This window comes from Phyllostomus discolor, chromosome 12, assembly GCF_004126475.2.
Source record: "Phyllostomus discolor isolate MPI-MPIP mPhyDis1 chromosome 12, mPhyDis1.pri.v3, whole genome shotgun sequence".
Lineage (NCBI taxonomy): Eukaryota > Metazoa > Chordata > Mammalia > Chiroptera > Phyllostomidae > Phyllostomus > Phyllostomus discolor.
In genome coordinates, this window is record NC_040914.2 from 7,208,980 (window position 1) to 7,234,585 (window position 25,606).

The following is a 25,606-nucleotide window of genomic DNA, read 5'->3' on the forward strand; positions in this document are numbered from 1 at the left end:
GCGGGCGGGGGCAGGGGCTGGGGCCGACCCGGAGGCTGGTGCAGAGGATGGGGGCCGCTTGGCCGCCCCGAGCTTGAGGAGGCCGAGGGGCGCGCCACCCCGTCCTGGGGCGGGCGCCCCCAGGCCCGCCACCCCCGCCCCGCCCGGCGGTCGTGGCCCGGGATGCGGAGCCGGGGGCCGCCGGTGGAGCTGCGCGGGGTGAGAGGTGCGGGGAAGGGGGCTGCCAGCTGCCCTCGCCCTCGTCCCCCACCGGCGGGCCCCGGCAGGAATTCGGGAACCGAGCGGCCAGGCCTTCTTGGTGCCCTGACATTCGAGAGGGACCGGTGAACCCGCTTCCCTACCCCCACCCCGCCCCGCCTGGACAGCTGAATCAGAGCTGACGACCCTGCCCTTTTAAAAGCGACTTCTTCCTGCTCCTGCGGAGGGCCCCCCAGCCATGGCCCCCAGGAACCCCCTAGAACCCGCAGGGACTGCCCCCCATCCTGGGCACCGGGGCCCGCCCTCTGCAGCCCGCGGGCAGCCTGTCTGAAGAGGTCTCCCGCAGCCCCCGGCCCCTCCCCCATGGAGGAGGAGGAGGGGGGCGCGGCGGCCAAGGAGTGGGGCACGACCCCCGCGGGGCCCGTCTGGACCGCAGTGTTCGACTACGAGGCGGCGGGAGACGAGGAGCTGACCCTGCGGAGGGGCGACCGCGTCCAGGTGCTTTCACAGGACTGTGCGGTATCGGGCGACGAGGGCTGGTGGACCGGGCAGCTACCCAGCGGCCGTGTGGGCGTCTTCCCTAGCAACTACGTGGCCCCAGCTGCACCCGCTGCACCCGCCAGCCTCCAGCTGCCCCAGGAGATTCCCTTCCACGAGCTGCAGCTAGAAGAGATCATCGGTGTAGGGGGCTTTGGCAAGGTCTATCGGGCCCTGTGGCGTGGCGAGGAGGTGGCCGTCAAGGCCGCCCGGCTGGACCCTGAACGGGACCCGGCAGTGACAGCAGAGCAGGTGCGCCAAGAGGCCCGGCTCTTCGGAGCCCTTCAGCACCCCAACATCATTGCCCTCAGGGGCGCCTGCCTCAGCCCCCCACACCTCTGCCTGGTGATGGAGTATGCCAGGGGGGGCGCACTGAGCAGGGTGCTGGCAGGTCGCCGGGTGCCCCCTCATGTGCTGGTCAACTGGGCTGTGCAGGTGGCCCGGGGCATGAACTACCTACACAATGATGCCCCTGTGCCCATCATCCATCGGGACCTCAAGTCCATCAACAGTAAGTGGTGTCCTCCCCCAAAACTTGCTTTCACAGAACCTTAGGAAACCAGGCCTAGGTGGCGGGAAATGGGGACACCTGAAAACACTGCCTGGGGCAGGAAGGGGCAGCAGTATACCTGCAGGGTCCAGAGTCTGGCCTGCCCCATTCAGGGAGAAAAGGGTTGCTCAGAAAGGTCGAAAGACTACCTGCCTCGCAGGCTACAGAGTCACAGTAGCTCAGTGAACACGGATCTGTGAACACTGTGACAGGCCCTGCCTCCCCAGTATGAACAGGGCAGATGCAGTGCCTGCCCTCATGGCGCTCCCTGTCCATCCAGGATGCTGGCATCCGCCAGGCAGAGACAAAGAGAACCTGGCCTAGAGTGAGAGTTTCTCAACCATGGCGCTACTGACCCTCTGGGAGGCGTGATCATAGGGTCTGTCTTGTGTGTTGCAGGTCGTTCAGGAGCATCCTTGGTCTCTACCCACTAGATGCCGCTAGCATTCCCCACCCCACCCCCACCTCCAGCTATGATAAGCAAAATGTCTCCAGACATTGCCAAATGTCCCCTGGGGGCAAAACTGTCCCTAGTTGAGAACCACTTCCTGGCATCCTCCTACACCTCTGCTCCAGCTGACTGAGGCAACTGGGAAAGATGAGGAAGAAGGAAAAGGGATGCGCCTTATAGAAAGGCGCATTCATTCCAGGCTGCTGGACCTAAAGCGGGCTGTCAGAAGTTGATTGGTTGTTGAATGAGGATGGGGACCAGGTAAAAGGGAAGGCTCCCCAGGACCCACACACATCTAGGTCAAGGAGCTTCTCATGACATCAGCAAATATTAATTGAGCACCTAGTAAGTAGGAGCCAAACAGGGAACAAGATGGCCATGATTTCTGCCCTAATGATCCTGCAAACTAGAAATTTCATTCATTCCCAGATAGTTCCAGAGCACCTCTTGTATCCCAGACCCCGTCCCGGCTCTTAAGGATACAACAGGGGACAATCCTACCTTCCTGGCTCTCCTATCCTTCTTCTGCCCCCTCCCATCTCCTTCCATTTCTGCATTTATTTATTCACTCTTTAATTTCATATTTACTGGGCCAGATCATGTGCTAAGCGAGAGGGATCAGTGGTGAGTAACACCAGCATGTTCCCCGCCCTCACTGTGAAGGGCTCTCCCCAGCGCTCACATCTCATCTGCTTCTCATCCCTGTCAATGTGACATGTTGAAATTTGTTTGAATCCATCCCACAATTTTTGTAAGTTTGTTGCTATGCCCCTACCACCACCTAAAACAGAGGGGTGAGTCTTCCTTACCTGCCAGGCCTGGCATTCGTACACTCAGCAGAGAGCTTCCAAGTGTCCGAGGTGTGGCAAGCCCTGAGCCAGGGCTGGAGAGTGAAACGAGATAGACATAGTTGGTCCCTGCCTTCAGAGATGCTCATGCTCGAACTCCTCTGAAATGCTGGGTAAGTGGAGGCAGGACCACCTGCCTGCTGCTTCTGAAGACTGGGATGCCTTCTCAGCTCTTCCTCACCTCCGCTAATTCACAGCCTGCAGTTGGGGTATAAGGATGCTGCAGTCTCACCCCATGTTTTTGTGTAGCCAGTGCCACATGGACAAAGCGTTGGTGGGACTCTGTAGGCCAGAGCTTCCTGCTCAGGCAATGGGACTGCTCCGTGCCTGAGACGGAGGACATGGGGCCTCGACAGCCCCCCTTCCCCCTGGCCCCTGTCCCTAAGGAGCTCCTCACCTGATGTCGTGCATTCATTGGGTCTTTCAACCAATAATTCTTAAACAGAATTAAGTATACCAAGCACTGTGCAAGGCTCTGGGATTACAGAATTGAACAAGGTGAGGTTCCCCCCTCATGAAAGTGACAGTCTAGTAAACAGAAATAGGTGATTAATATTTAGATAGATAAAATTTCCAGAAAGTATCAGGCTCTGAAGGAAATAAAGCAAATTAAGGATGGGGCAGAGAGCTCTTTGCATCAGATGGTCAGGGAAGGCAACATTTGAGCAGAGACCTGAACAAAGAGGACCCAGCCCTGCAAAGACATGAGTAGGGCAGAGGGCGTGAGGAGGGAACGAGTGTGCCTTGTTAGGGAGACAGCAAGGAGACTCAAGGGGTTGCGAGAGTCGGAGTGAGGCAGAGGTGGAAACAGATGAGGTCAGACAGGTAGGTAGGGGCCAGATCCCATTGACCTTGGGGGCTACGCTGAGGACTTCGGGCATTTTGCTCAGTGTGGTAGTGGCCAGTGGACCATTTTATGCAGGGGTGACATGATCAGATATATGTTTTAAAGGAGACTAATTTAGGCCCAGCCTGGAAGTTGCAGAAATAAAGTGACTATGAGGTTGCATCCTCTGTCACAGGGTCACTCCATAAAAAGGAGATGTGAGGGCCCAAGAAGGGAATACTCCTGGGAGAGGGAGTCACAGGCTAGAGAGCAGCCAGGAGGCTGCCAGGAGGAGGTGGCATTTGAGCCAGGCTTTGAAGAGTGGACAAGATTACCAACTGTGCGATTATGGGAAATGTGCTGATCTCTTTAACCCCCAGTTTCTTCGTCTGCCAAATCGACGTGATACTAGAATTACCTCATTGTTATTGTGACCGGAGAAGTAACCAAGAAGGGTCAAAGATAAAGGTGGAGAAATAAGGAACAATTAAATTATGGAGACATCACATACTGATAGTAATAGCTAAACTGATGCTTTTAAAGGGCCTACTGTTGCTTCAGGCAATAATCTTTCATACAACCCTATAAGATAAATAACACAGGAGGAATCTTAGTGGTAAGGAAAATAAAATAAATTGCACAAGGTCATGCAGCCAATGAGAGGCAGCACTGGAACTGGAACCCAGGCAGTACGCTTTACGCTCCGGGGCTCCTGTCTGATTGGAGGTAGTAGACTGTCACAGCGGTTTCGGGCTCTGATGACAGATCTAGGTCAGGCCTTTGCCCCATTGTTTTCAAGCTGTGTGGTCTTGGCCAAGTGACCTCATGTCTCTGAGCCTCAGTTTGCTAGTGCCTGGGTTGCTTGCTAGTTAATTCATGTAAATGAATATAACGAAATGAACGTAAATGAAGTAATTTGTGGGTTGTTTAGCACTGTGCCCGCCACAAAATATTCTCTTGCTGAACACCAGCCATGATGATTATTCTTGTTAGTATCCACTGTAGGCAGCAAGGAAGTTGGAACCATTCAGTGTGCTTGCAGGACTGACCCGTCAGATTTTGTCACAGTACTACTGTGTCACAAACTGTCCCCAAACTCGGTGTCTTTGAACTTGTCATGTATGACTGCTCATACGTTTGCAGGCCAGCTGGAGGGTAAATGCTTTAGGCTGGGCTCAGCTGGAGAGGCTTTGCCCTGAGGATGTCGCATCTTTCCTGGACCAGCAGAGCATGTTCTCCTGGTGACAGCAGAAGTGCAGGAGGGTAAGCCAGCACATGAGGCCTCTTAAGGCCTAGGCTTGGCCCTCTCCTTCCTACCTCACTCTGCTGGCTGACGTGAGTCACGTGGCCAACCCGGAGGAAAGGAAGGAGACACACGCTCTGCCTCCAGTGGAAAGACCAGCGAGGTCACAGGGCAAAGACTATGACACAGGAAGGAGTAGGATGGGGCCACAAGTGCAGTATACATGGGATGGCAAGGACATCCGTTCTGCTCACAGTTTGTAGTTGCCACTTCCAGGGAGGTTGGGAATTCAAGGCTTGGACCAAGGAGAACCAAGGCCTTTACCATCGACCTTTCACTGAGCTCCCCAGGGTCCAGGTTAGAGTCAGAAGGGCAGGGGACCTCCTGGGAACCTGGAGCAGGGATTATACTGGCCGCGTGAGGTGGGAAGGAGGAGACGAGGTTTCAGCTGAGGCAGGGCCGGGACTGGCAGGGTACAGCGCACCAGGTCTGGGGTGACCACCTTTCTTCCTGCCCCGCAGTCCTGATTCTGGAGGCCATCGAGAACCACAACCTCGCAGACACGGTGCTCAAGATCACAGACTTTGGCCTCGCCCGCGAGTGGCACAAGACCACCAAAATGAGCGCTGCAGGGACTTACGCCTGGATGGCCCCAGAGGTTATCCGTCTCTCCCTCTTCTCCAAAAGCAGTGACGTCTGGAGGTGCTGATGGTGGGGCTGGGGAGGCCTCCTGGAAAGGGAGGAGTGAGGAGGGGTGAGGGCAGAGCAGGAGGGATGATCTCCACCTGAATCCAGGATTCGGGCCTAGCAAAGGGGCCTGCCAGCAAAGTCAGACCATCAGGCAGGTACCGAAGCAGGTCTCTGCTCTGCTAGCAAAAGTGACAGCTGAGGATGACTTGGATTGCGGGGGGGCAGGGGGACCCACCCAATGATGTAGATGTAGGTTGCTAGCAGTACTGAAGGCCCTTCAGATCCCAGCAGAGTACACAGCCCCCACTTGTCAAACAGGAAGTTGAGGCCTTTGGAGACATCCATCCATCCAGCTGCGCCAGGTGTTAGGGATACAGCAGGAAATAAAAACATACACCTTCCCTGCTTGCAGGGATAGTAAATACACACAAAGCTCATAAAATTTGTTTTTAAGTTAAGAAAATTATAAAACAATGTTGAAGAGATAAGTTAATTCACCAGAAGAAGTATTAGATAGCATTACGAGCCAGGAGGTCGATGGAGAAGTGCTGGAGCACGTCTTGCAGAAGGCTGTTCTGAGAGGTGATACTTCAGCCACTTTCTGGATGGCAAGACAGAGCCAGCTCTGCCGAGTTTGGGGGAAGAAGCTTGCCAGGCAGAGGGAACTGCTCACACGAAGGAGGGACTGAGGCGAGAACAAGATTGGTATGTTCCAGAAACAGCTGCAAGGGCCCGTGTGGTCAGCTGGAGCGGACCAGGAGGAAGTGGTAGGAAATGATGTGGGACAGGCCCACATCATTGTGGCCCTTCGGATGAGGCACCAGACTCCGGTTTTGTTCTAAACGCAGTGGAAGGCCATGTGTGAATGGCACTATCTGACTCAGCAGTGGAAAGCCTCCCTCCAGCTGCAGGGCAGAGAATGGATCATAGGCGAAGGAGTGGGGCAGGAGGCCAGTGAGGAGGCTGTTGCGGTCACCTGTGAGACTTTAACGGCAGCAAAACTCTTTAGCCAGGGCCTCCTGCTGGGAGACGGCCAAACCCGGGGCAGCCTCAGCTGTGGCCCCTGGTGGACCAAGCAACAAAGTACTGGCTTTTGGGCCAAATAATCAGACAGGACATCTCAGCTACAGCAGCACAGCCCTTTGGGGGAGGTCCCGACCGGCTTCACCCTAGGTGTTCACTTGTGGTCCCAGGTGTGCAGCGGGGCCCAGTTCAGGGAACAGAAACCCTGAGAGAAAGCCAGACTGAAGCGTTTGCTGCTGTGCGAGGCCAGGACTGGTGTGGAGCTCCCGGTGTTAGAGACTCAAAGCCTTATGTCATGGTTCCTTAATGAGGTGTCATCGACTTGGGGCAGGACAATTCCTGTCTGTGTGGTGCTCTCCTGTACTTTTCAGAACAAAAGTACCCATGGTTCCCAGCCGCCAAACTTGAGTGTCACTTCCCATTCACCGTGACCATCAGAACACCCCAGCGGTTTCCAGGGACACAAGAGAGGTGGGCGTCATGCCACCTCTAATTACAAGCCACTCTTATTTCCTTCCACTGTGTGTAGCCTCCACTCCCAAGTTCACTGCATGGTCCAGAACGGCTGCTTGAGCTCCAGCTTTCTGTCCACAGTGCAGCCAGTAGGAAGGAGAAAAGCTGAAAGGGCCACACCCCTTCCCCTTAGGGATGCTTCCTGGAAGTTAGGTGCTCACTACACAGCCTCCTGCAGCCCCACTGCCAGAACCACTGTCACCGCATGCACGTAGCTGCACGGGAGGGTGGGAAATCACTGCAGGCAGCACATACCCAGCACAAAGTCACCAGGACTGTTGCTGAGAAAGGAGGCAGGGGCTGCCTCTCTATGGTGCCAGTGCCTAGAATGGTGTCTGACCCGGCGCGGAGACCTATTAGGTGTCCATTGGACGAATGCATGTGTGGGTACAGGGAACATGGGGTCTACTGCACGTCAGGTGCCACACGAAACAGTGGTCAGGGTCCAGACGGCTAAAAGGGACACACAGGTGGCTCTAGCGCAGCGATGCATGCCCTGGCGTCATACAGCCGTGAAGAGCATTGATTGCCCTGGGCATCAGGCAGACCTGAGTGTGAGTGTGACTCTTTGACTATAGGCAGGTGGCTTGACCTTTCTGAGCCTACATCTGCTCATCAGATAAAATGGGGGTCATACCAAGACCTCCTGCCTTCCAGGGCTGTTGTGGGAATTACTGAGAGTGCCCAATACAGCGCTAGCCGGAAGAAAGTGCTTTATAAATGTTAGTGTTAATTTGTTTTCAGAGGTAAGCGCCAAAGTTCAATGGGAACATAGAAGAGGAACCTTTGACCCAGCTTTGGAGGCTGTGGAATCAAGGAAAAATTCCTGGCAGAGGGAGCACCTGAGTCGAGACTTAAGGGACAGTTACACAAGAGAAAAAGTGTTCTTGACAAAGGGAACAGCATGTGCAAAGGCCAGATGTTAGGAAGAACAGAGCTTGCTCAGCTCCTCAGTGTGGTTGCAAGATGAAGCTGAGGTTGGTACAGGGGCTGAGAGTGCGCAGAGGCGAGGCTGCAGAGGTGAGGTCATCAGAGGTCAGGGCTAAGAAGGGTGGATTTGAGTGGACACAGGAGACCCACTGAAGGTTTTCAGGTGTGGATAAGTGGGGAGGGAGCAAAGGCAAGACATCAAGAGAGCAACCCTACCACGTGTATTTGAGATCGGGCCGATGGAGGTCACAGTAGGTTCTTCTGGCCTCGTTGGCTAGGCTGGACGTTGAGGTGAGGGACGCCCCCAGGGGACCGGAGGCGGGGCTAGCATATAGGTGAAGACTGGAGTGGACTGCAGCATCACCCTCCCTCTCCCCCACCTGCAGCTTCGGGGTGCTGCTCTGGGAGTTGCTGACGGGTGAGGTCCCCTACCGTGAAATCGACGCCTTGGCTGTGGCATATGGCGTGGCTATGAACAAGCTGACGCTTCCCATCCCCTCCACGTGCCCTGAGCCCTTTGCCCGCCTGCTAGAGGGTGAGCTGGGGCCCTGTGGAGAGGGTAGGGTCAGCTTGGGTGGCAGGTGCCCTGGGCCCAGACTTGCCCCTTCACACCGTCCATGCCGGTGGGTCCAGGAAGCAGGGAGAAGGGACTGGACCCATCAGAGCATGAACAGTCTCCCCCACAGTTGGCTCCATGGCCCCAAAGCCCTTATTCTGGCCAGGCCCTCAGCCCTGGAGGGCAACCCATCAGGATTCATCGGCCCTGGGGTCCCTCCCTGATCCCTGACTCTACCACCAGTCAGGGAGCAGGTCCCTGGGTTTCTCTCCCAGAGTTTCACCAAGTGAAATGTTGCTAGGAATCTGGGTTTGAATTCCTTCCCCTCAGGTCCATGGAGGCTGTTTAGCCACAGCCCCTTGATGTCCTGGCTTTCACTGAGCAGGCTGGTGCCCCAGAGCAGGGCCACTGACACCCCCACTCCCATCCCAGAATGTTGGGACCCAGACCCCCACGGGCGGCCAGATTTCGGCAGCATCTTGAAGCAGCTTGAAGTCATAGAACAGTCAGCCCTGTTCCAGATGCCGCTGGAGTCCTTCCATTCACTGCAGGAGGACTGGAAGCTGGAGATTCAGCACATGTTCGATGACCTCCGGACCAAAGAGAAGGTAAAGGCCAAGGGCAAGGCCCCTGAGTTCTGAGGCCTGGGGTGGGACAGAGTCCCTTCCCCTGGGTCGGGGCCACAGGAACTGCTTTCGTGTATTAAGGAAAGACAGCCTGCTATTGGTGGATTAGCAAGAAAGAGGCACCCTGCACTGAAGTCCTTACAAGTGATACTGCAGGAGAGAGGACAGAAGGAAGGGGTGCATGAAGAAAGATTTGTAAAGTATAGACAATTGTTGAACGATGGGGACACTAGTTTCTCTGCTTTTGTGGATGTTTTCAGTTTTCCAAATTGAAGAGTTAAAAAATTAAAAATCAAAGGAAAAAAAAGGCATTCTCTTCTTCAGACTAACACCCCCTGCCCTGGCACCTGGCTTGGCTAGCGAAATGAGTTGGGTTGTGTCCCCCGATTTGCTTCCCAGTGGGACATGCCTGGGCAGGGCCCAGCCAGACCAGGCAGCCCTGGGTCCATTCCAGCGGCAGAGTAGGTAAGCCTCTCCCCACACACCACCCATGTCCTCTCCAGGAGCTCCGGAGCCGTGAGGAGGAGCTGCTAAGGGCAGCTCAGGAGCAGCGTTTCCAGGAGGAGCAGCTGCGGCGGCGGGAGCAGGAGCTGGCTGAGCGCGAGATGGACATCGTGGAGCGGGAGCTGCACCTGCTGATGTGCCAGCTGAGCCAGGAGAAGCCCCGTGTCCGCAAACGCAAGGGCAACTTCAAGCGCAGCCGCCTGCTCAAGCTGCGGGAAGGCAGCAGCCACATCAGCCTGCCCTCCGGTACCTCCTCCGTCCCTTGCGCAACCCCAGCAGGCCACTCAGAGCATCCTGGGGTTTATCACTTTCTTTTTTTTTTTTTTTTTTACTTTTTTTATTGCTTAGTATATCACACACACAGACAACCACCAAAAAACTGTACAGCTTTATGAGTCTGTGTAACGCCCCTTGAAAGCGGAGAACCTGCAGCCGCCCAGATGCCCTTCACGCAGCCCCCACAGAGTGACCCCTGTGTCGACTTTCAGGGCCATCACTGCCTTTCTTCACAGTTCTGTGTCCTGCCTATTTGCTTCACAGCCTTTACTCCTCCTTCGTTCCCTCCTTGCCATCATTTGTTGAAAGTACATCATCCTGTGGCATCCCCACAGTCTGGATTTTGCTGCCTGCATTGCCCTGGTGTCACTCGCATGGCCCCTGTCCCCTGGCTTTCCTATAAAATGGTATCAGGTCGAACCGTGTGAAATTGCTGATGTTCGGTCATTTCTGTCATACAAAAACAGAAGTTTCATGTGGGTCTCAAGGCTTAATCAGTTTCAAGTTCAGGTTTGATGTTTTTTGTTCAAAGACTGCTTCCTAGGTGATGCCCATCTGCGGGTTGTCTCTCCCTGTGTGGGGCCACAGCCACAGGGTGGTGCTGTGAACGGCCCCAGCTAACACAGTGCAAGTCCCCTGTGCAATGTTAAATTTTCTAATAGCCACATTAAGAAAGGGAAAGAGAAACAAGTGAAATTTTAATAATATACTTTATTTAGCCCAATATAGTAAAATGTTATGTTTTCACTTTTTTAAAAAGATTTTATTTATTTTTAGAGAAAGAGGAAGAGAGGGAGAGAAACATCAATGTGTGGTTGCCTCTCATGTGCCCCCTACAGGGGATCTGGCCCGCAACCAGCTATATGCCCTGACTGGGAATCAAACCGGTGACCCTTTGGTTCACAGGCCAGCACTCAAGCCACTGAGCCACACCAGCCAGGGCTGGTTTCACATTTAATAAATACAAGAAAAACTTGTTATTGGTATATTATACCTTCTTTTTTCCACGCTAAATCTCTGAAATCCAGTGTGTATGCTATATTCACAGCATATCTCAACCCAGGGCTAAATTTTCATCAACAAGGCTTGACCGGTGTTTAGATTTCACAAAACATAATGTTGAAAAAGTAGATTCACACACCCAAGTCATTCCAAACATGTGTAACTGTTTCTTAAAAATGACCAAACTTGCACATCTGCCTTTAACAGTAAACTTTAATTAATTACAGTTAAATAAATAAAGGAAAAAATCCCCATTTCCACCCTGGCTGGTGTGGCTCAGTGGACTGAGCACTGGCCAGCAAACCAAAGGGTCACGGGTTCAATTCCCAGTCAGGGCACATGCCAGCATTGCAGGCCAGGTCCCCAGTAGGGGGCACAAGAGAGGCAACCACACATTGCTGTTTTTCTCCCTTTCTTTCTCCCTCCCATCCCCTCTGTCTAAAATGAAATAAATAAAATCTTAAAAAAAAATTCCCCATTTCCTCGGTTGCATAAGCCACACTTTAGTGTTTAACTGCCACATGTGGCTAATGGCCACCATAGTGGACACTCAGGCCCAGATCCTTAGTCAGTGAGGGCAGCAGCTCTCGAACCCAAGCATGTATCAGAGACACCTGGAGGGCTTGTTCCACCACAATTAGATCGCTGCACCTCACTTCCAAAGCCACTAATTGGGGGGGGGGGGGGGGTCAGATGCCAAGAACATGCATTTCTAGAATGTTTCCACTTGGTGTCGGTGCTGCCATTCTGGGAACCACACCTGGAGAACACTGCACCAGGGAACGCAAAACGGTGGCCTGTCTGTCCTTCCGGAGGGGGAGGGGATGGCCCTTCCATGCAGGGAGTTCTCGTGGCCCATGTAACCACTTGCTGAAGGGAGTCTCTCTGCTTTGCAGGCTTCGAGCATAAGATCACAGTCCAGGCCTCTCCAACTCTGGACAAGCGGAAAGGATCCGATGGGGCCAGCCCCCCCGCAAGCCCCAGCATCATCCCCCGGCTGAGGGCCATCCGCTGTGAGTGTCTCCCGAGGCCCAGACCAGTCCCCCAGTCAGCACACTTCCCTGAGCATGTGCGGTGCGCCAGACCGGAGGATCAGCAGGGAATAAGACAGGCAGGGTTAGGGTTAGGGTTAGGGTTACCCCTAACCCTAACCCTAACCGTAACCCCCTCCCTCGTTCTCATGGGGCAGAGACTAGGAATACGTCAGCAAGCAGGCAGGGTAACTTCTTGCAGGGCTGAGCGCTGTAAAGGAACCAGGGAAGGAAACCGAAGAGAAGAGTTTCTGCTTTCCATCGGGAAGGCCTGTCTGAGGCGCGGGGGTTGAGCAGGGCCTCTGAGCGAGTGAGGCGTGCAGAGGTCCGAGGGAGAGGGATCAGCAAAGGCAAGTCCCCAGGCGGGAACAGGTGCGGCATGCGTGTCAGTCCAAAAGGCCACTTGGCTGGAGAGCAGATGGGATGCAGAGCGGCCGGTCTGTGGTCAGAGGTTCAACAGTGGTCGGATCACGCTGGGCCTTGAGAGCCGGGATAAGGGACCTGGATCTTATTTTAAAGGTGACAGGGCAGCCCTGGAGGGCTGTGAGCAAGGCAGTGACATGATAAAACACACCTTTTCCCTCTGGCTGCTGTGGGGAACGTGGGTGGTAGGAGGGCAGGAATTAGGGCGTGAGACAAGGGAGGGGATGGGGGCTGGGCCAGGGCCGGGCCTCGGAGGGAGGTGGCTGCAGTGGGGGCTGCCTGGCAAGGGTGCAGCAATGGCCGTGTGCTGACAAATTGAAGGATACGGGGCTGAATCCCGAGTCTGTTCTGCCCCATCACTCACCCAGCCTTGCATTGCACACTGGCCCTGCACACCTCTGTTTGGGCACCTGCTTTGTACCGGGCCTGGAGGTCATTCTCCTGGCAGACACAAAGACACGAACGGCTGTGTGGTGGAATCAGTATTCTGGTATCAGGGTGCCTTCCATGTGCTGTAGGAACAGGGAAGACAGGCAATGACCCTCCAGGGAACAAACTACTCTGGAGCTGGAGGCTTGAAGGGCAAGCAGCCAACCAGGTCAGGAAAGGGACTGAAAAAGAGCAGAATTCCAGTGGAAGGGAACAGCCTGTGCAAAGACACAGAGATGTGAAAACACCCACCGGAATGCTGTAGACGTGGGGTTCCAGCTGTGGCACTTACACCCTCTGCCCGAGTACCTGACTCTAGCTGCCTCCCGCGCCCCCACATGCACACACACATACTCACCGGCCTCCCAGTTGTGTGGGCTCACTCCCTGCGGTCCAGCCCCGGGGCCTTGGCGTTTGCTGTCCCCCCCACCCCAAGTGCTCCTCTCCCTTTGTATCTTCTTTTTTTTATTTATTTATTTTTAGAGAGGGAAGGAAGGGAGGGAGAGAGAGAAAGAGAAACATCAATGTGCGGTTGCTGGGGGTCATGGCCTGCAACCAGGCATGTACCCTGACTGGGAATCGAACCTGCGACACTTTGGTTCACAGCCCGAGCTCAATCCACTGAGCTACACCAACCAGGGCTCCCTTTGTATCTTCTTGACTCACCCCCGCACCGCCTCATCCTTGCCCACGAGAAGTCTTGCCTGGCCACCAGGTCCCTTTCCTGCTTCGTGTTTCCCACAGCGTGTGCCGCCCTGTCACGCTGCATGGATGACTCGGCCAGTGTGGGTCTTGTTGGTCATCTGTCTTCGCCCACTTAGATGCCCACACTGTGGGCGGGGCGTCCTGTCTGCTTCGCCCACCACTGTCTTCTCAGCACTTGCCCTGGGGCCGGCAACAGGTGCTCAGTAAACGTCTGGGAATGAGTGGATGGTTGAAGGGTGAGGCCGTGCGGTGTGATGGAAATAGAGCTGAGGAGCTCAGCTGGGAATAGCATCTGCAGGGCTTCGTATGCCAAGCTGAGGCGCTGAGACAGTCTCCTGACAGTCCTGGGGAGCTGTGGGAGGATTTAGGGCACAAAGGGTCATGATTCAAGTTCGGACTTCCAGGCAGAGGATGAATCCGAGGTAGGGAGAGTGAAGTTGGGAGTCCAGCACAGTAACCGAGTGGCTTCTCTCGGCCCAGTGACTCCCGTGGATGGTGGTGGCGGCAGCAGCAGTGGCAGCAGCAGTGGTGGCAGTGGGACGTGGGGCCGCAGCGGGCCCCCAAAGAAGGAAGAACTGGTTGGGGGCAAGAAGAAAGGCCGGACGTGGGGGCCCAGCTCCACCCTGCAGAAGGAGCGGGCTGGAGGAGAAGAGAGGTATTGGTCGCTGGAGCCCACCCTGTGCCCCACCCCCAGGCCCGCGGCCCCCAGAAGGCCCAGGGCCACTCCCGCATCTCTGGTTCCCCTGCAGGCTGAAGGCCCTGGGGGAAGGAAACAAACAGTGGTCATCAAGCGCCCCCAACCTGGGCAAGTCCCCCAAACACACCCCCATTGCCCCAGGCTTCGCCAGCCTCAATGAGATGGGTAAGAGGATAAGGGTGCCTTCGAAGGGGAGGGGAGGAGACATTCCCGGCTGAAGGGGACCCTAAGTCGAGATAAAGCGGTTACGGTTCCCCAGGGTTGTGGGGAGGGAACCGGATGTCACTGGGCCAGAGGGCAGAAAGCATTCCCAGAAAGGGGGGTGTGGGCATCACTCTCAGGGGCAGGGGGTTTTAGGGGGACGCCATGCTTAGTAGACTTGGTGGTCTTGCTGTTGGAGGGGTCACTGGGGGCAGCCTCTTGGCACCAAGTCCCCAGGGACCTCCTGGAGTCGAGTGCCGGCCCTCTCCGGTTGCAGAGGAGTTCGCGGAGGCAGACGGAGGCAGCAGCGGGGCCCCCTCTCCCCACAGCACCCCGGCCTACCTCGTGGTGCCACTGCCCACCGAGCCCTCTCCGGGGGTGCCGGGGCCTGGCACCCGGCACGGGCTCAGTGCCCGGCGGCGCTGTGAATTCGCGCTGCTGGGCTGCGCCACGCTGCTGGGCGCCGTGGGCCTGGGCGCTGACGTGGCTGAGGCGCGCGCCGCGGATGTCGAGGAACAGAGGCGCTGGCTGGATGGCCTCTTCTTCCCCCGCGCCAGCCGCTTCCCGCGCGGCCTCAGCCCGACTGCGCGCTCCCCGGGCCGCCGCGACGATGTGTGCCCGGGCCTGGCGCCCTCGGCCACCTTGGTGTCTCTGTCTTCCGTGTCCGACTGCAACTCCACGCGCTCGCTGCTGCGCTCTGACAGCGACGAGGCTGCGCCGGCCGCGCCTTCCCCGCAGCCCTCCCCGCCCGCGCCGGCGCCCACGCCCAGCACAAACCCCCTGGTGGACCTGGAGCTGGAGAGCTTCAAGAAGGACCCCCGCCAGTCGCTGACGCCCACCCACGTCACGGCCACTCGCGCTGTGAGCCACGGGCACCGGCGGACTCCGTCAGATGGGGCGCTGGGGCAGCGGGGGGCACCGGAGTCGGCGGCCCCCGGCCCTGGTGAGTGAGGCAACCTGTGCCCCAGTGCGCAAAAAATGTCCCCTTCTTCCCTGCCCACGCCGAGGTCCAGTGCCCGAGCCTGGCCGCTATTTCCTGCTTAGCACGGAAAGGAAGGGTCTGTTGTCCCCCTGGCCCACACTGCTGGGGGCGTTGCGGGGCCCCAGGTGATGACTCACAGGGTGAAGGAGAGGCGGCAAGCCCGGGGACCCACAGGGCCAGGTAGTGACTTTCTCTAGGCCCTGTTCTCTGTGCCTTTTTTAACCTGACAAAGATGATGGGAACACAGAGAAGTGAGTACCTCCTATCAGGCACTGAGCTACTGTTTTACGATTATTATTATCATTCGATATATTTGTCACCCATGGGAGAGACAATTATCCCCACGTGGAGACGCTGCCGTGCCTGAGTCTCTCTGTGACTCTGAGTACTCTTTCTGGCCCCAGCCCAGTGCAGGAGAGTTGGGAGGGAGGTGGCTTTTTCTCCAGCAGATTTCTGAGAGAAGTCAGAAACTCCAATCTTCAAGTCAACGCTCCTGGCTTTTCAATACCACCCTCTGCCCCACCCCACTCACCTGGTCTGATCCTCTCTTACCAGGCCCTCGGGATCCCCTGGACTTCCCCCGCCTGCCTGAACCCCAGGCCCTGTTTCCTACCCGCCGCCGGCCCCCCGAGTTTCCTGGTCGCCCCACCACCCTGACCTTTGCCCCAAGACCCCGGCCGGCTGCCAGCCGCCCCCGCCTGGACCCTTGGAAACTGGTCTCCTTCGGCCGGACACTCAGCATCTCGCCTCCTAGCAGGCCGGGTACTCCGGAGAGCCCTGGGCCCCCCAGCATGCAGCCCACGCTGCTTGACATGGACATGGAGGGGCAGAGCCAGGACAGCACAGTGCCCCTGTGTGGGGCCCACGGCTCCCACTGAGGCCTGCCCACTGCTACCCGCCTGGGCAGCCATGAATGTAGCGCCTCAGGCCTCCCACCAGGCCACAAGGCAGGGGAGGCCTTGGGCAGGATACTCACTCTATTTATTGGGGAAGGGGGGAGGGGAACATTTAATTTATTTCTTTGTACCCTGGGGCTGGGCCCTGTGCTCACCCTGCAAGGGGGAGGGTGGGCAGGGATACTCAGGGACAGGGTGACATGGGGGATTCAGCACAAAACACAGCATTAAAGGTAACCCCTGCCCCCTACCGTGCTTGGCTCTGTGTCTTTCCCTGGCCCAGGCCCTGATCCTGGCTCATCCCCAGTGGGGTACCCCCCACCCTTCCTCCCTCTCTGGACTTCTCTGGATTTCTGAGGTCCAGGAAGTAAAGCCCCAGTCTATGCCCCTTCCTGATTCCCACAAGAACGTCACACAAAGAGGTTATGATTACCAGTGATAAGTGCTTTACCAGCGGACACATGAGTCAGGGAAGTTACACAGTGACGTGGGAGGGAGGGGGGTTAGGTAGGGACAGGTCCCCTAGGTGGGCTTCAGCCAATGATATTCCGAGGCCGGGCCCCACTGTCTTCCCGCTGGAGACTGCACCGGCTCATCTTCAGCTGAGTCAACTGGATGTAGCGAAGGACATTGGTGTCTGCAGGGGAGGTGGGCAGGGCATCAGCTGGGAGTTTGGGAGCAGCAGGTGGCATCTGTAGCACCCCAGCTCACACCTCACTGTTCCCAGCTTCAGTGGCTCCCTCCCTGGTTGTCACCAGGGCACTTCTCCAAGAGCCCCAGCCTGAACAAGGGGACACGCCACATCTCCAGACTGCATTTGCTCCACCTGCCCGCTGCCAGGGCTGCCTCTGCTCAGACTCCTGTGGCACTCTCCTCACTGCCCAATGGCATCTGCATAAGGCCTGTTCTCTCCCAGCCATTTACCTGGAAAACTCATCTTGCTTCCGCTCCCATGGCCCCATGTCATCTAACGGCTGTGCTCCTTTTCATTGGCTTTTAATACAAAGTTGTGTTTTGTATCTGTCTGCACACCCACGCACCCTGACTGACCCCCCAGAGGGCAGGGAACAAGCCTTCAGGTCCACCATCCCCTCCATCTTACCACCCCCGCCCCCACAAATTCCCTGGCATTTCCCATCCTGAGGTCTGCCTCCCAGCAAGTGGTTCACAAGTGGTGGCTAGGAGAACATGTGGATAAACAGGTGAGTGTGGGAATGGGTAAGTGAGGGAGGGAGTGGATGAATGAGTTGGGGGGGGAGTAGATAATCAGGAATCGGCTGAATGGGAAGCATCAGAATGAAAGGGTGACAGAGGAAGGAAGGGTGAGCGGACGTGTAGGAGCAGGTGGAGAGGCGGACGTCGGGTGGGCAGAGCAGCACTCCCTTGAAGTGACTCAGCCCTGGCCCTCCTGCCCTTGTTTCCTCTGCTCCAGCCCCTCTCCTAGCTCTGCCCCGCTCCGCCCCTCACCTCACCTGTGGGCTCCCGGCTTCGAGCCTCCTGCAGGTAGCGCAAGGCGCGTGCATAGTCTCCCAGGTGGTAGAAGGCAATGCCAGCCCGGTAGGTGGCCTTGAAGTTCCCCTGCTGCTTCTCCAGCACCTTGAGGCAGTACTCGCGCACCCGCTCATAGTTCACCAGCTCCGACTGCAGCAGGCAGGCTGCGGGGACACCGGACCCGTGCTCTCAGAGCCTGCCCCCGACCCCAGACTTCACTGACAGCGAGGAACATGGCCCTCGGGCTGCGGGGAATACCCACCCTTTCTCACAAGAGGGGGGACTAAAGGCTTATTCAGGCCACCAGAAACTCCCGAGCTTCTGACCAATCAGGATAGAATCAACCTGCGCCTCCGCTAGAGGGCGCGAGAAACACAGACACAAGCGCTGGGGCGATTTCAGTGGGAGGCGGGAGGCGGGGGGTGGCGCGGGGAGCGCGGGGAATACTACTAAAGGCGATCTCAGGTAACGAATGGGGCTTTAAATGGTTCTTCCAAGGTAAGTCTCTCTTACCTGAGGTTCGCGGGTGGCAGCTTAAAGCCCATTTTCTGCACCCCAGCTCCTTCCATCCCTGGCCCCCTAAATCCCTAACGCCTCTCTTTGATAAGTTCTGATGTCTCCCTCAACAGACCCCAGCCCTGGCCCCTTCAAGCTTCCGGCCCCCACCCTGTCCAAGGCTTCATGGTTGCCCCTCTCTCCCCACCCCTGTCACACATACACTCCCTGCGCCCCCGGTGGCCGCGTACCCGTGAGACAGTCATAACATTCCACCTCCGTGTTCTCCACCAGTCGCTGCTGCTCCTCGCTGAGGCGGGCTGGCCCCGGGCTGGTGGTGGGCCCTGAGGCGGGGGCGGGCAGGCCTCCAGGGCGGGCCCCCTGCGCCGCCTTCAGTTGCAGCAGTGCCCGATGATACTTGCCGATGGCTTCCCGGAACTTCTTCTCTCGGTAACAGCGCTGGCCCTCAGCCTTGAAAGCCACGGCGGCCCGCAGGCTGCTGTCCAGCGCCGCGCCCAGGCCAGCGGACGGCTCTGCGGCAGGACTGGGTCGAGCTGACCCATGGCGGGGGCCCGGGCCCGGCGGGGAGAGGGCGGGAGGCGGGCGCGGCGGAGGCTCCGGGGCAGCGCTGAGCATCAGCACCGGGGACAGCGCGCCGCGCTGCATTGTGGGAAACTCCTGCGGCCGCTGCTGCAGCTACCGCATCGCCCCCCGCGGGGCCGGTCCCCCACCCTTTCTCCACCCACGCACCTCCGGCAGCAGGCCCCGGCTGCCCCCTATGGGTCTAGAGAAACCCCTCAAGACTTCCCCACTCTCCTTCACATCAGCCCCAACCCTCATCCTCCAGCCCACCTTTTCTCCTCCCCACTCATCTTACTCCCCACACCCTCCTGCCTGCTCTCCTCCCTTGTGCTCAAAGCTCCCAAAGCTTTCTAGAAGGAAAGGACAAGTCTGGAGAAAAGAACACAGAGAGTTCAACTTCATGGAAAGCTGGTTTTCAGTTCACTAGGCATTTGGCATGTTGGCTAAGGACTCGGGCTATGGAATCGAAGCTGCCCGGATTCACGTCCCTGCTTTTTTCCCCCTCACCTAAATTACCTGTGTCCTCCTCAGTAAAATGGAAGGGACAATGATAGCAACTTTGAAACTCATTTGTTTATCTACGCAACAAATATTCATTGATATATTTTCTGTGCCCAGCTTTGGGGATTCTGGGACACAGCAGGGAGGGAGGGAGGTAGCCTCGGGCCCTACCCTCATGGAGCCCCTAGTCCAGCAGCGAGCAGATAGACCAGTACCCAGTGACAGCCCAGAATGGGCTAGCCTGGGAAGCTCAGGCAAAGTGATCAGGGCAAGGCACAGGCAAAGAGGTCAAGCCCAGGATGGAGGACACACAACAGGTTCTGAGGGCCCAGAAGAGGCACCTTCCCTAGACTATAGTGGTGAGTGAAGGCTTCCTGGAGGAGGGGATAACTCTATGAACAAGAGATCTGCTTCTCGCCCTCATTGAGCTCACTGAGTAGGAAACCAGTGGGAATGCAGGTATATGGCAGCCCAGAGTGAGCCGCTCAATCATAAGAGTATACAGAAAAGAACACATGTGAGAGGCTTTGGGGGAAATGAGGCTGAAGGAGGTGGCTGTCTGTCGACCCTTCTTAGCTACTCAGCAGTGGAACCTTGGGCAAGCTCCTTGATATGCCTCCATCTTGTCTGCCTTCTGTGTAACATGGGGATAACAAGTGAGTTTACTTCAGAGTAGTCGTAGGGACTGAATTATGTTCTGCAGATAAAGAACTTAGCACAGAGCCCTGGCCAGTGTGGTTCAGTGTATTGAGCACTGGTCTGCAAACCAAAGGGTCACCGGTTCGAATCCCAGTCAGGGCACATGCCTGGGTTGTGAACCAGGTCCCCAGCAGGGGGTGTGCTAGAGGCAACCACACATTGATGTTTCTCTCCCTCTCTTTCTCCTTCCCTTCCCCTCTCTCTAGAAATAAATAAACAAAATCTTACAAATAAAAAAGAACTTAGCACAGGGCCTGGTACATACTGGGCAATTAACAACCCATGTTTCTTATCATCATTGAGACTGTGAGAGAGGTAATCATAGTGCTGAGTTCGGAGTCAGCATCCCTATATGGTTGTTGAATGAGTGAATCACTTTATATATTACCACCCCCAGCCCCACAAGACCCTAGCTTGGTTCTTAGCCCCAAGAACTACACTTGTATTGCCTCTGTCCCCTCTCCCTCCCACTGCACATCCCCCCAGGGAGGTCCCATGGTAGCCCCCACCTGACAGTCCCAATCCCAAACAGGGCACCTTCCATTCCAAAAGCAGTATCTGATTTTATCTCTTATTGTACTTTGCTGAGGAAGGCTCTCCCCATCCCTGGCCCTACTACCTTGAACATCCTAGAACAGAAACTCCTCCTCCCTGCAGATCCAAACCCTGGCTTGGTTAAGAATCTAATATTCCTGAGGATGAATTCCAGAGCAGTGAGGTCACCTTTCTGCATCTCAGGTGTGTTTTATTTTAGTTAAAAATGTGGATATTTACCCTGGCTGGTGTGGCTCAGTGGATTGAGCTTCAGGCTGCTAAAGCAAAGAACTGGTGGTTCATTTCCCAGTCAGAGCACATGCCTGGGTTGCAGACCAGGTCCCCAGTAGGAGGCGCTCGAGGGGCAACCACACATTGATGTTTCTCTCCCCTTCTCCCTCCCTCCCTCTCTGTCTAAAAAGAAATCTTTTTTAAAAACATGGAGATTCATTAAGTCATTAAAACATTTTTCTGTGCACCTACTAAATGGCTAGGTGCCAGGGACTCGGTAGAAACCGAGAGACCACTATCCCTAATTCACAATCCTGCTAGGATGCAATGATGTCACTTTCAAAACACCTACTAGGTGTAAGGCCATGTCCTAAAACATTGTGAATATATTGATTTACAACCTTATTACAATGCAATGAGATTAAATAAATCAGATCTCATTTATCAAACTCTTGCTATCAAAGACCCGTAATGTTACACACTGGTGCAGGCCAGGATATGTGATATGTTGGGCTTATGCAACCATTAAAAAACATTGAATTAGTTGCCAAAATATGGAAGCAGAGATATTTATGGAATTACAGGTTTTCAGGGTCACCTGAGCAAAATCCAAAAATCTGGCAACATCGAAGTTGCCTTTATGATTGAAGCGGACATTCTCAGTTTCCCACAGTCCCCATCCCTCCCGGATTCTCCCCAACTCTGAGAGTGAGGGCCAACTGCATTGCAATTTTTCTGTCAGCTTCTGGCCATCTAGCTCCCGCAAGTGTTTGCGTTTGGGGTCCCAGTTTGACCCAGCGGAGCCGCGCTTGCGGAAGCCAGCCAGTGCCCCTAGCGGAGGAGTCCGTAGTTTGCAACATTAAGGGACTTGGTAAAAGCAGCCAATCAGAAGGATGACCATAAAGTAACCAATCAAAAGCGAGAGTGGAACCGTAATTAGACCAATGAGCACAGAGAGCGCTCGGAATAAAAGAAACTTTTATTGAAGTAGGAGACAGACATAATACACGGGATCTTTTTTTGCTGAGGTCTCAGGACTCAGGACAGCCGGGGCTGGGGGCAGCGGAGCAGGCGGGCGGCGGCGAGGCTGGTACCCTGACGTTGAGGCCGAGCATACTTGAGGAAGATGGCAGCACAACCTGGCGCGGGACCTCGGAGCGCGGCGCGGACCATGCATAGCTCCAGCGGGCCCAGCTCTGAGGGGCTGCGGCAGGGAGGTGGGGAAACTAAGGTGGACGCAAGGGGTAGTGGTGGAGATGACCCGTAGTTGGAGCTGGGGGCTCGAGGTCGAGAAGAGACACTGACTTGAGTCGCCGGAAACCGCCCGGGGGGAGGGGTAGGTCAAACACGCGATCCGATCCACCATCCAGAGAGTGGCTGGAGGGGACCGGAGATAGGTAGACTGCCTATTCTCTCTGAAGGGCGTGGTTAGGGAGAGCCTGAGCTCTCGAGGAGGAAAGGAATAGGGCTGAGGATGAGCTGGCATCCAACTCTACCCCTTGGGCACAGGCTAGGATCAAAGACAATTCACCCTGTTCCTTGGTGGCTTGGTTAACAAGGAAGTGGGCATTCTAGCAGGCAAAGGGGCATCCCATTTGCGGTTAGAGGGAAGCTGGGGAATGCTAGCCTGGCAGACCTCTCATTCTCAACCCTGGAACGCAGTCAAAGCATTTTCCGGGCCTGGGGAGTTCCTGTATTCCACCCGGAAGAAGATTAAGGGTCCCCGAATCTGGGTAAATACCCCACTCTCAGACACTTTCAGAGAAAAGCAAATGGGACCCCCTCCAGCTAGGCAGAAACCCCATTCTCTCTCACGCCCAGAAAAATCAAGTCTAGGTGTCATTGTCCCCTTCCTGCCCCACCCCCATTGTTTCTCACTTTCTGAGACAGAAAAGACAACTTCCAGGAAGGCAGATTCTGAACCCATCACCCGCCCCTGTGGCCGTACCTGTAAAGCGCCAGCTCTGGTCCAGAGCCAGAGCCTGCCCCGTGGAGCACACTGTGCGCCAGACTCAGTGCAGCAGCTGCACAGCGACCAGGCTCCCACCCAGCTGCCTCAGCCTCCAGCAGAGACAGCTCCAGGAAGTAGGTGGCAAGTAGCATCACCTGCCAAACATGGGGGAGGCAATCAGGCCACATCTCTACACTGCAGAGATCACTCCCCTAGCCGCACAAGCCACCCCCCCCAATCTCCACCTCACCTGGGGGTTGCTCCCTGCCAGCGCACCCAGTAGCTCCAGGCAGAGGAGTGGACCTGGGTGGTGCAGCCGAAAATCCAAGCGGCTCAGAATGCGGCGCTCAGCTCGCAAAAGCTCGAGCTGGGAAAAGGAGCCAGCACCCAGGAGGCAGAGGGAGGCAGGCTGTGGATTTGGGAAAAAGAGGTGGGGGGTAGTCTTGGACTCTGGCTGTTATTCCCTGCCTTGGGTTCAGTTCTGTCCCCATCCTGGACCTCCGTTTTCTGTTCTGTAAAATGGGGCCATTGATTTGTTGTCTAGAACTCATGGAAAATACAGACTGCAGAGTCAGAAACCCTAGCACTTCTCACTGTGTGACATGGACCTTCACGGAAGTGCTCTGAGACCCAGTTTATCTGTAAAACAGAGATATTGCTCCTACTTCACTGGACAGTTCTGAAAATGCACTGAGTTTACCCATGTTAACTGTAACTTCTCAATAAGGACTATAACTACTGTAACTATATTAAGACTGAGTCCAAGTCCCAACTGCTTGACTTTGGGCAGATGTCTTCCTCTCTCTGGGCTTCAGTCTCCTCCAATATTAAAGGGCCACACTGCCAGCCCCGACCTCATTGGATCTGCTGGGATTCCAAGAAGACAAGAAGTGTTCGCTGGGCGCGACGCTTGGCACAAAGTAGACGTTTGACCTGTGTCTGCAACGAGTAGAAAGGGCTCCACCCTCCCAGCCCCACCCCGGAAGTACCTCGGGCAGCACACACTCTTCCATTTTGCAAGCTAGGAACAGGCAGGCCATGCCCAGCAACTGAAGGCGGTGGAGGCGCACCCGGCCTGACCGCAGGTAGGAATCGAGCAGGTGCACAGCCAGGTACAGCGTGTCCCCTGCCAGACCCAGGTACTCCTAGGGAGGGGCATAAGTGACAACCAGGCTTCGATGCAGGCCCAGCCCCGCCCCATTCCCGGTATGTACGTACATGCACCTGGACCAGCCAGTCCACCACTAGCGCTCGCATCTCCGGGGTCACAGTGTGGGGCAGGGCCCTTTGGGGCAGCACGCGGCACACCTGGGGTTAGGTAGGGAGTGCCTCACTCTCCACACCTGTGCATCAGCCTCTCTCCTGAACTCCAGCCCTGGGTGAGGCAGCCTCATCGCCCCACTTGGAGGAGGCACGATGCCACACCCAAACTGGCCTCTGTGTAACCATCCAGATCCCAAGACTACTCTCTTCTGGATGTTTTCCTGTCCACCTCTCCACCCTGCAGCCCCCATGGCCACAGGGCCTCCTGAGCATCTCCCCCTGGGTTCCCACCACTTCTCAATTCATCCTCCTTGGAGCACCCTGAAGGGTCTCTCTAAAGTACAAACCTTTGGAACTCCCCAGCTTAAAACACTTGTGAGGCTTCCAGTACCCTCAGGAGAAAATCTGATTCCTCTCAGACTCTCTTAGGCCCTGCCCCTGCTCCCACATCACCTCCTCCCTCTCCCCACACTCCAGCTGCCTCAGCCTTCATTGGGCTCTGGGCTCTGCCAAGCCTATCCCTACCTCAGGGCCTGCGCATGCATATATGTACCGTTCCCTGCACCTGAAATGGTCCATCCTCTGCTCCTCGCATTGCTGACTTCTGTCATTCAAGTCTCAGCTAAAATTTCTGCACTTTTCCCAAACTCCTCCCTATCCCTCATAGCATTTCCGGTCTGGAGATAGCTCGAGTTTCCTTCTGTTTTGTCTGTCTGACCCACTAGGCTGCCGGTGCCAGAAGGGCAGGGATTTCTGTCCAAATCCCAGCTGTATCTCAGTTTCTAACAGAGACCCTGGCCCAGGAGAGATGTTTGCAAGAATGTGTGTTAAATAAATCCATTGCTTGAGTGTTTCTTCCGATGGCGCTTGTCTCAGACAGATGTCTGAGGACTCCCACTGCCTGTGTTTTGGTCTTTATTGCCCTTCTGAAGTTGTCAGCTGCATTTGCTTGCTTGTCTTCCACAATGAATTCAGACTGCCTGTATTGTTCATCACAGCATCCCCAACGCCTAGGGCATGCTCAAAAACGTTTGTTAAGTTTACTTTGACACTCTATAAATCTTTTAAGGTGCAGGGAGGACAGTGGGGAAAACATTGTTGATAAATCGCTGAATATTTGTTAAACCAATAGATGTGAGAGACAAGTACGAGGGGCTCTGAAATATCAAAGGGGTGGGGGGCGCTGCAAACTGCCTGGGAGGGTGGGAAAGGGTATTCAAGGGTAACTGCAGGAAAAACCAACCCATAAACTTGGAGCAGGGCTGAGGCTGACCGGGAAGGAGTTCCGAAATGCCCGTTGGGCTGGCTCTGGGCGAGCGGGGCAGCCCTGGCCTCAGCCAATTTGCCCCCCTCTGCTACCTTCAGGGGGTCTCTCCGGGGGCGGGGGGGGGGCCCTCACCATGACCTCGGCAAAGATGTCCCCAGCGTACTCGCGTTCTCCATGCAGCCCCAGAGCGCTCAGCGCCTCCTCCAGCCCCGGCGGTGTGCACGGCCCCGGGGGCCTTTCCAGGGGTCTTGGGGAGGCGCTCTTGCCCGCGGGAACGTCGTCGGGGCCTGGGGCGCTCGCAGGCCTTGAGTCGAGGGAGGCTGCCGGAATCTGCTGGGGAGAGGGGCCGGGGTCAGAACCTGGAGGAGCCGAGAGTGAGACCCCGGCTCCTGCAGCTCACCAGCATCCTTCAGGCTGGCGTTGGGGGCAAAACCGAGAGCCCACCTCTTCCGCTG

The 25,606-nt window shown here is 56.1% G+C and overlaps 3 protein-coding genes across 7 annotated transcripts; 1 reads left to right on the top strand and 2 right to left on the bottom strand.

The window, feature by feature from the left end:
- The first annotated feature begins 15 nt into the window (after window positions 1–15).
- MAP3K10 (mitogen-activated protein kinase kinase kinase 10) lies at window positions 16–16,387 on the top strand. 4 transcript variants are annotated; one of them, XM_036011906.1, is made up of 10 exons: window positions 16–1,246; window positions 5,175–5,355; window positions 8,196–8,344; window positions 8,798–8,973; window positions 9,495–9,741; window positions 11,670–11,786; window positions 13,842–14,016; window positions 14,111–14,223; window positions 14,459–15,202; window positions 15,797–16,387. In XM_036011906.1, the coding sequence occupies exons 1-10, from the start codon at window positions 562–564 to the stop codon at window positions 16,117–16,119; spliced, it is 2,910 nt and encodes a 969-aa protein (XP_035867799.1). In that variant the 5' UTR covers window positions 16–561; the 3' UTR covers window positions 16,120–16,387. The 4 variants fall into 4 exon arrangements, 3 of the variants coding, with proteins under 3 accessions (XP_035867799.1, XP_028385389.1, XP_035867800.1); XM_028529588.2 differs by having other exon boundaries at window positions 18–1,246; window positions 14,537–15,202; XR_004900011.1 differs by having other exon boundaries at window positions 19–1,246; window positions 14,589–15,202; window positions 15,797–15,929.
- Window positions 13,488–19,920, bottom strand: TTC9B (tetratricopeptide repeat domain 9B). 2 transcript variants are annotated; one of them, XM_036011908.1, is made up of 3 exons: window positions 18,375–19,920; window positions 17,610–17,792; window positions 13,488–13,572 (listed from the first exon to the last, which is right to left on the bottom strand). In XM_036011908.1, exons 1-3 carry the CDS (start codon window positions 18,787–18,789, stop codon window positions 13,562–13,564), a joined length of 609 nt encoding a protein of 202 aa, XP_035867801.1. In that variant the 5' UTR covers window positions 18,790–19,920; the 3' UTR covers window positions 13,488–13,561. The 2 variants fall into 2 exon arrangements, with proteins under 2 accessions (XP_035867801.1, XP_028386091.1); XM_028530290.2 differs by lacking the exon at window positions 13,488–13,572 and adding an exon at window positions 16,561–16,774 and having other exon boundaries at window positions 18,375–19,911.
- A 1,698-nt stretch (window positions 19,921–21,618) lies between these two features.
- Window positions 21,619–25,606, bottom strand: CCNP (cyclin P). Its single transcript, XM_036011910.1, has 7 exons — window positions 25,552–25,606; window positions 25,284–25,481; window positions 23,840–23,929; window positions 23,611–23,766; window positions 22,872–23,030; window positions 22,619–22,776; window positions 21,619–21,896 (listed from the first exon to the last, which is right to left on the bottom strand). The coding sequence occupies exons 1-7, from the start codon at window positions 25,555–25,557 to the stop codon at window positions 21,650–21,652; spliced, it is 1,014 nt and encodes a 337-aa protein (XP_035867803.1). The 5' UTR covers window positions 25,558–25,606; the 3' UTR covers window positions 21,619–21,649.

Excerpts from the sequence above, each read along its gene's own strand:
- MAP3K10 (XM_036011906.1), top strand. The coding sequence starts at position 562 with ATGGAGGAGGAGGAGGGGGGCGCGGCGGCCAAGGAGTGGGGCACGACC. Across the intron at positions 8,974-9,494 it reads ACCTCCGGACCAAAGAGAAG|GAGCTCCGGAGCCGTGAGGA; the intron begins GTAAAGGCCAAG and ends TGTCCTCTCCAG. Across the intron at positions 14,017-14,110 it reads CGGGCTGGAGGAGAAGAGAG|GCTGAAGGCCCTGGGGGAAG; the intron begins GTATTGGTCGCT and ends GTTCCCCTGCAG.
- TTC9B (XM_028530290.2), bottom strand. The coding sequence starts at position 18,789 with ATGCAGCGCGGCGCGCTGTCCCCGGTGCTGATGCTCAGCGCTGCCCCG. Across the intron at positions 17,793-18,374 it reads ATGTTATGACTGTCTCACGG|CCTGCCTGCTGCAGTCGGAG; the intron begins GTACGCGGCCAC and ends GTGTCCCCGCAG. Across the intron at positions 16,775-17,609 it reads TCGAAGCCGGGAGCCCACAG|ACACCAATGTCCTTCGCTAC; the intron begins GTGAGGTGAGGG and ends CCTCCCCTGCAG.
- CCNP (XM_036011910.1), bottom strand. Across the intron at positions 23,031-23,610 it reads AAGAGTGTGTGCTGCCCGAG|CCTGCCTCCCTCTGCCTCCT; the intron begins GTACTTCCGGGG and ends CCAAATCCACAG. Across the intron at positions 22,777-22,871 it reads TGGCAGGGAGCAACCCCCAG|GTGATGCTACTTGCCACCTA; the intron begins GTGAGGTGGAGA and ends CATGTTTGGCAG.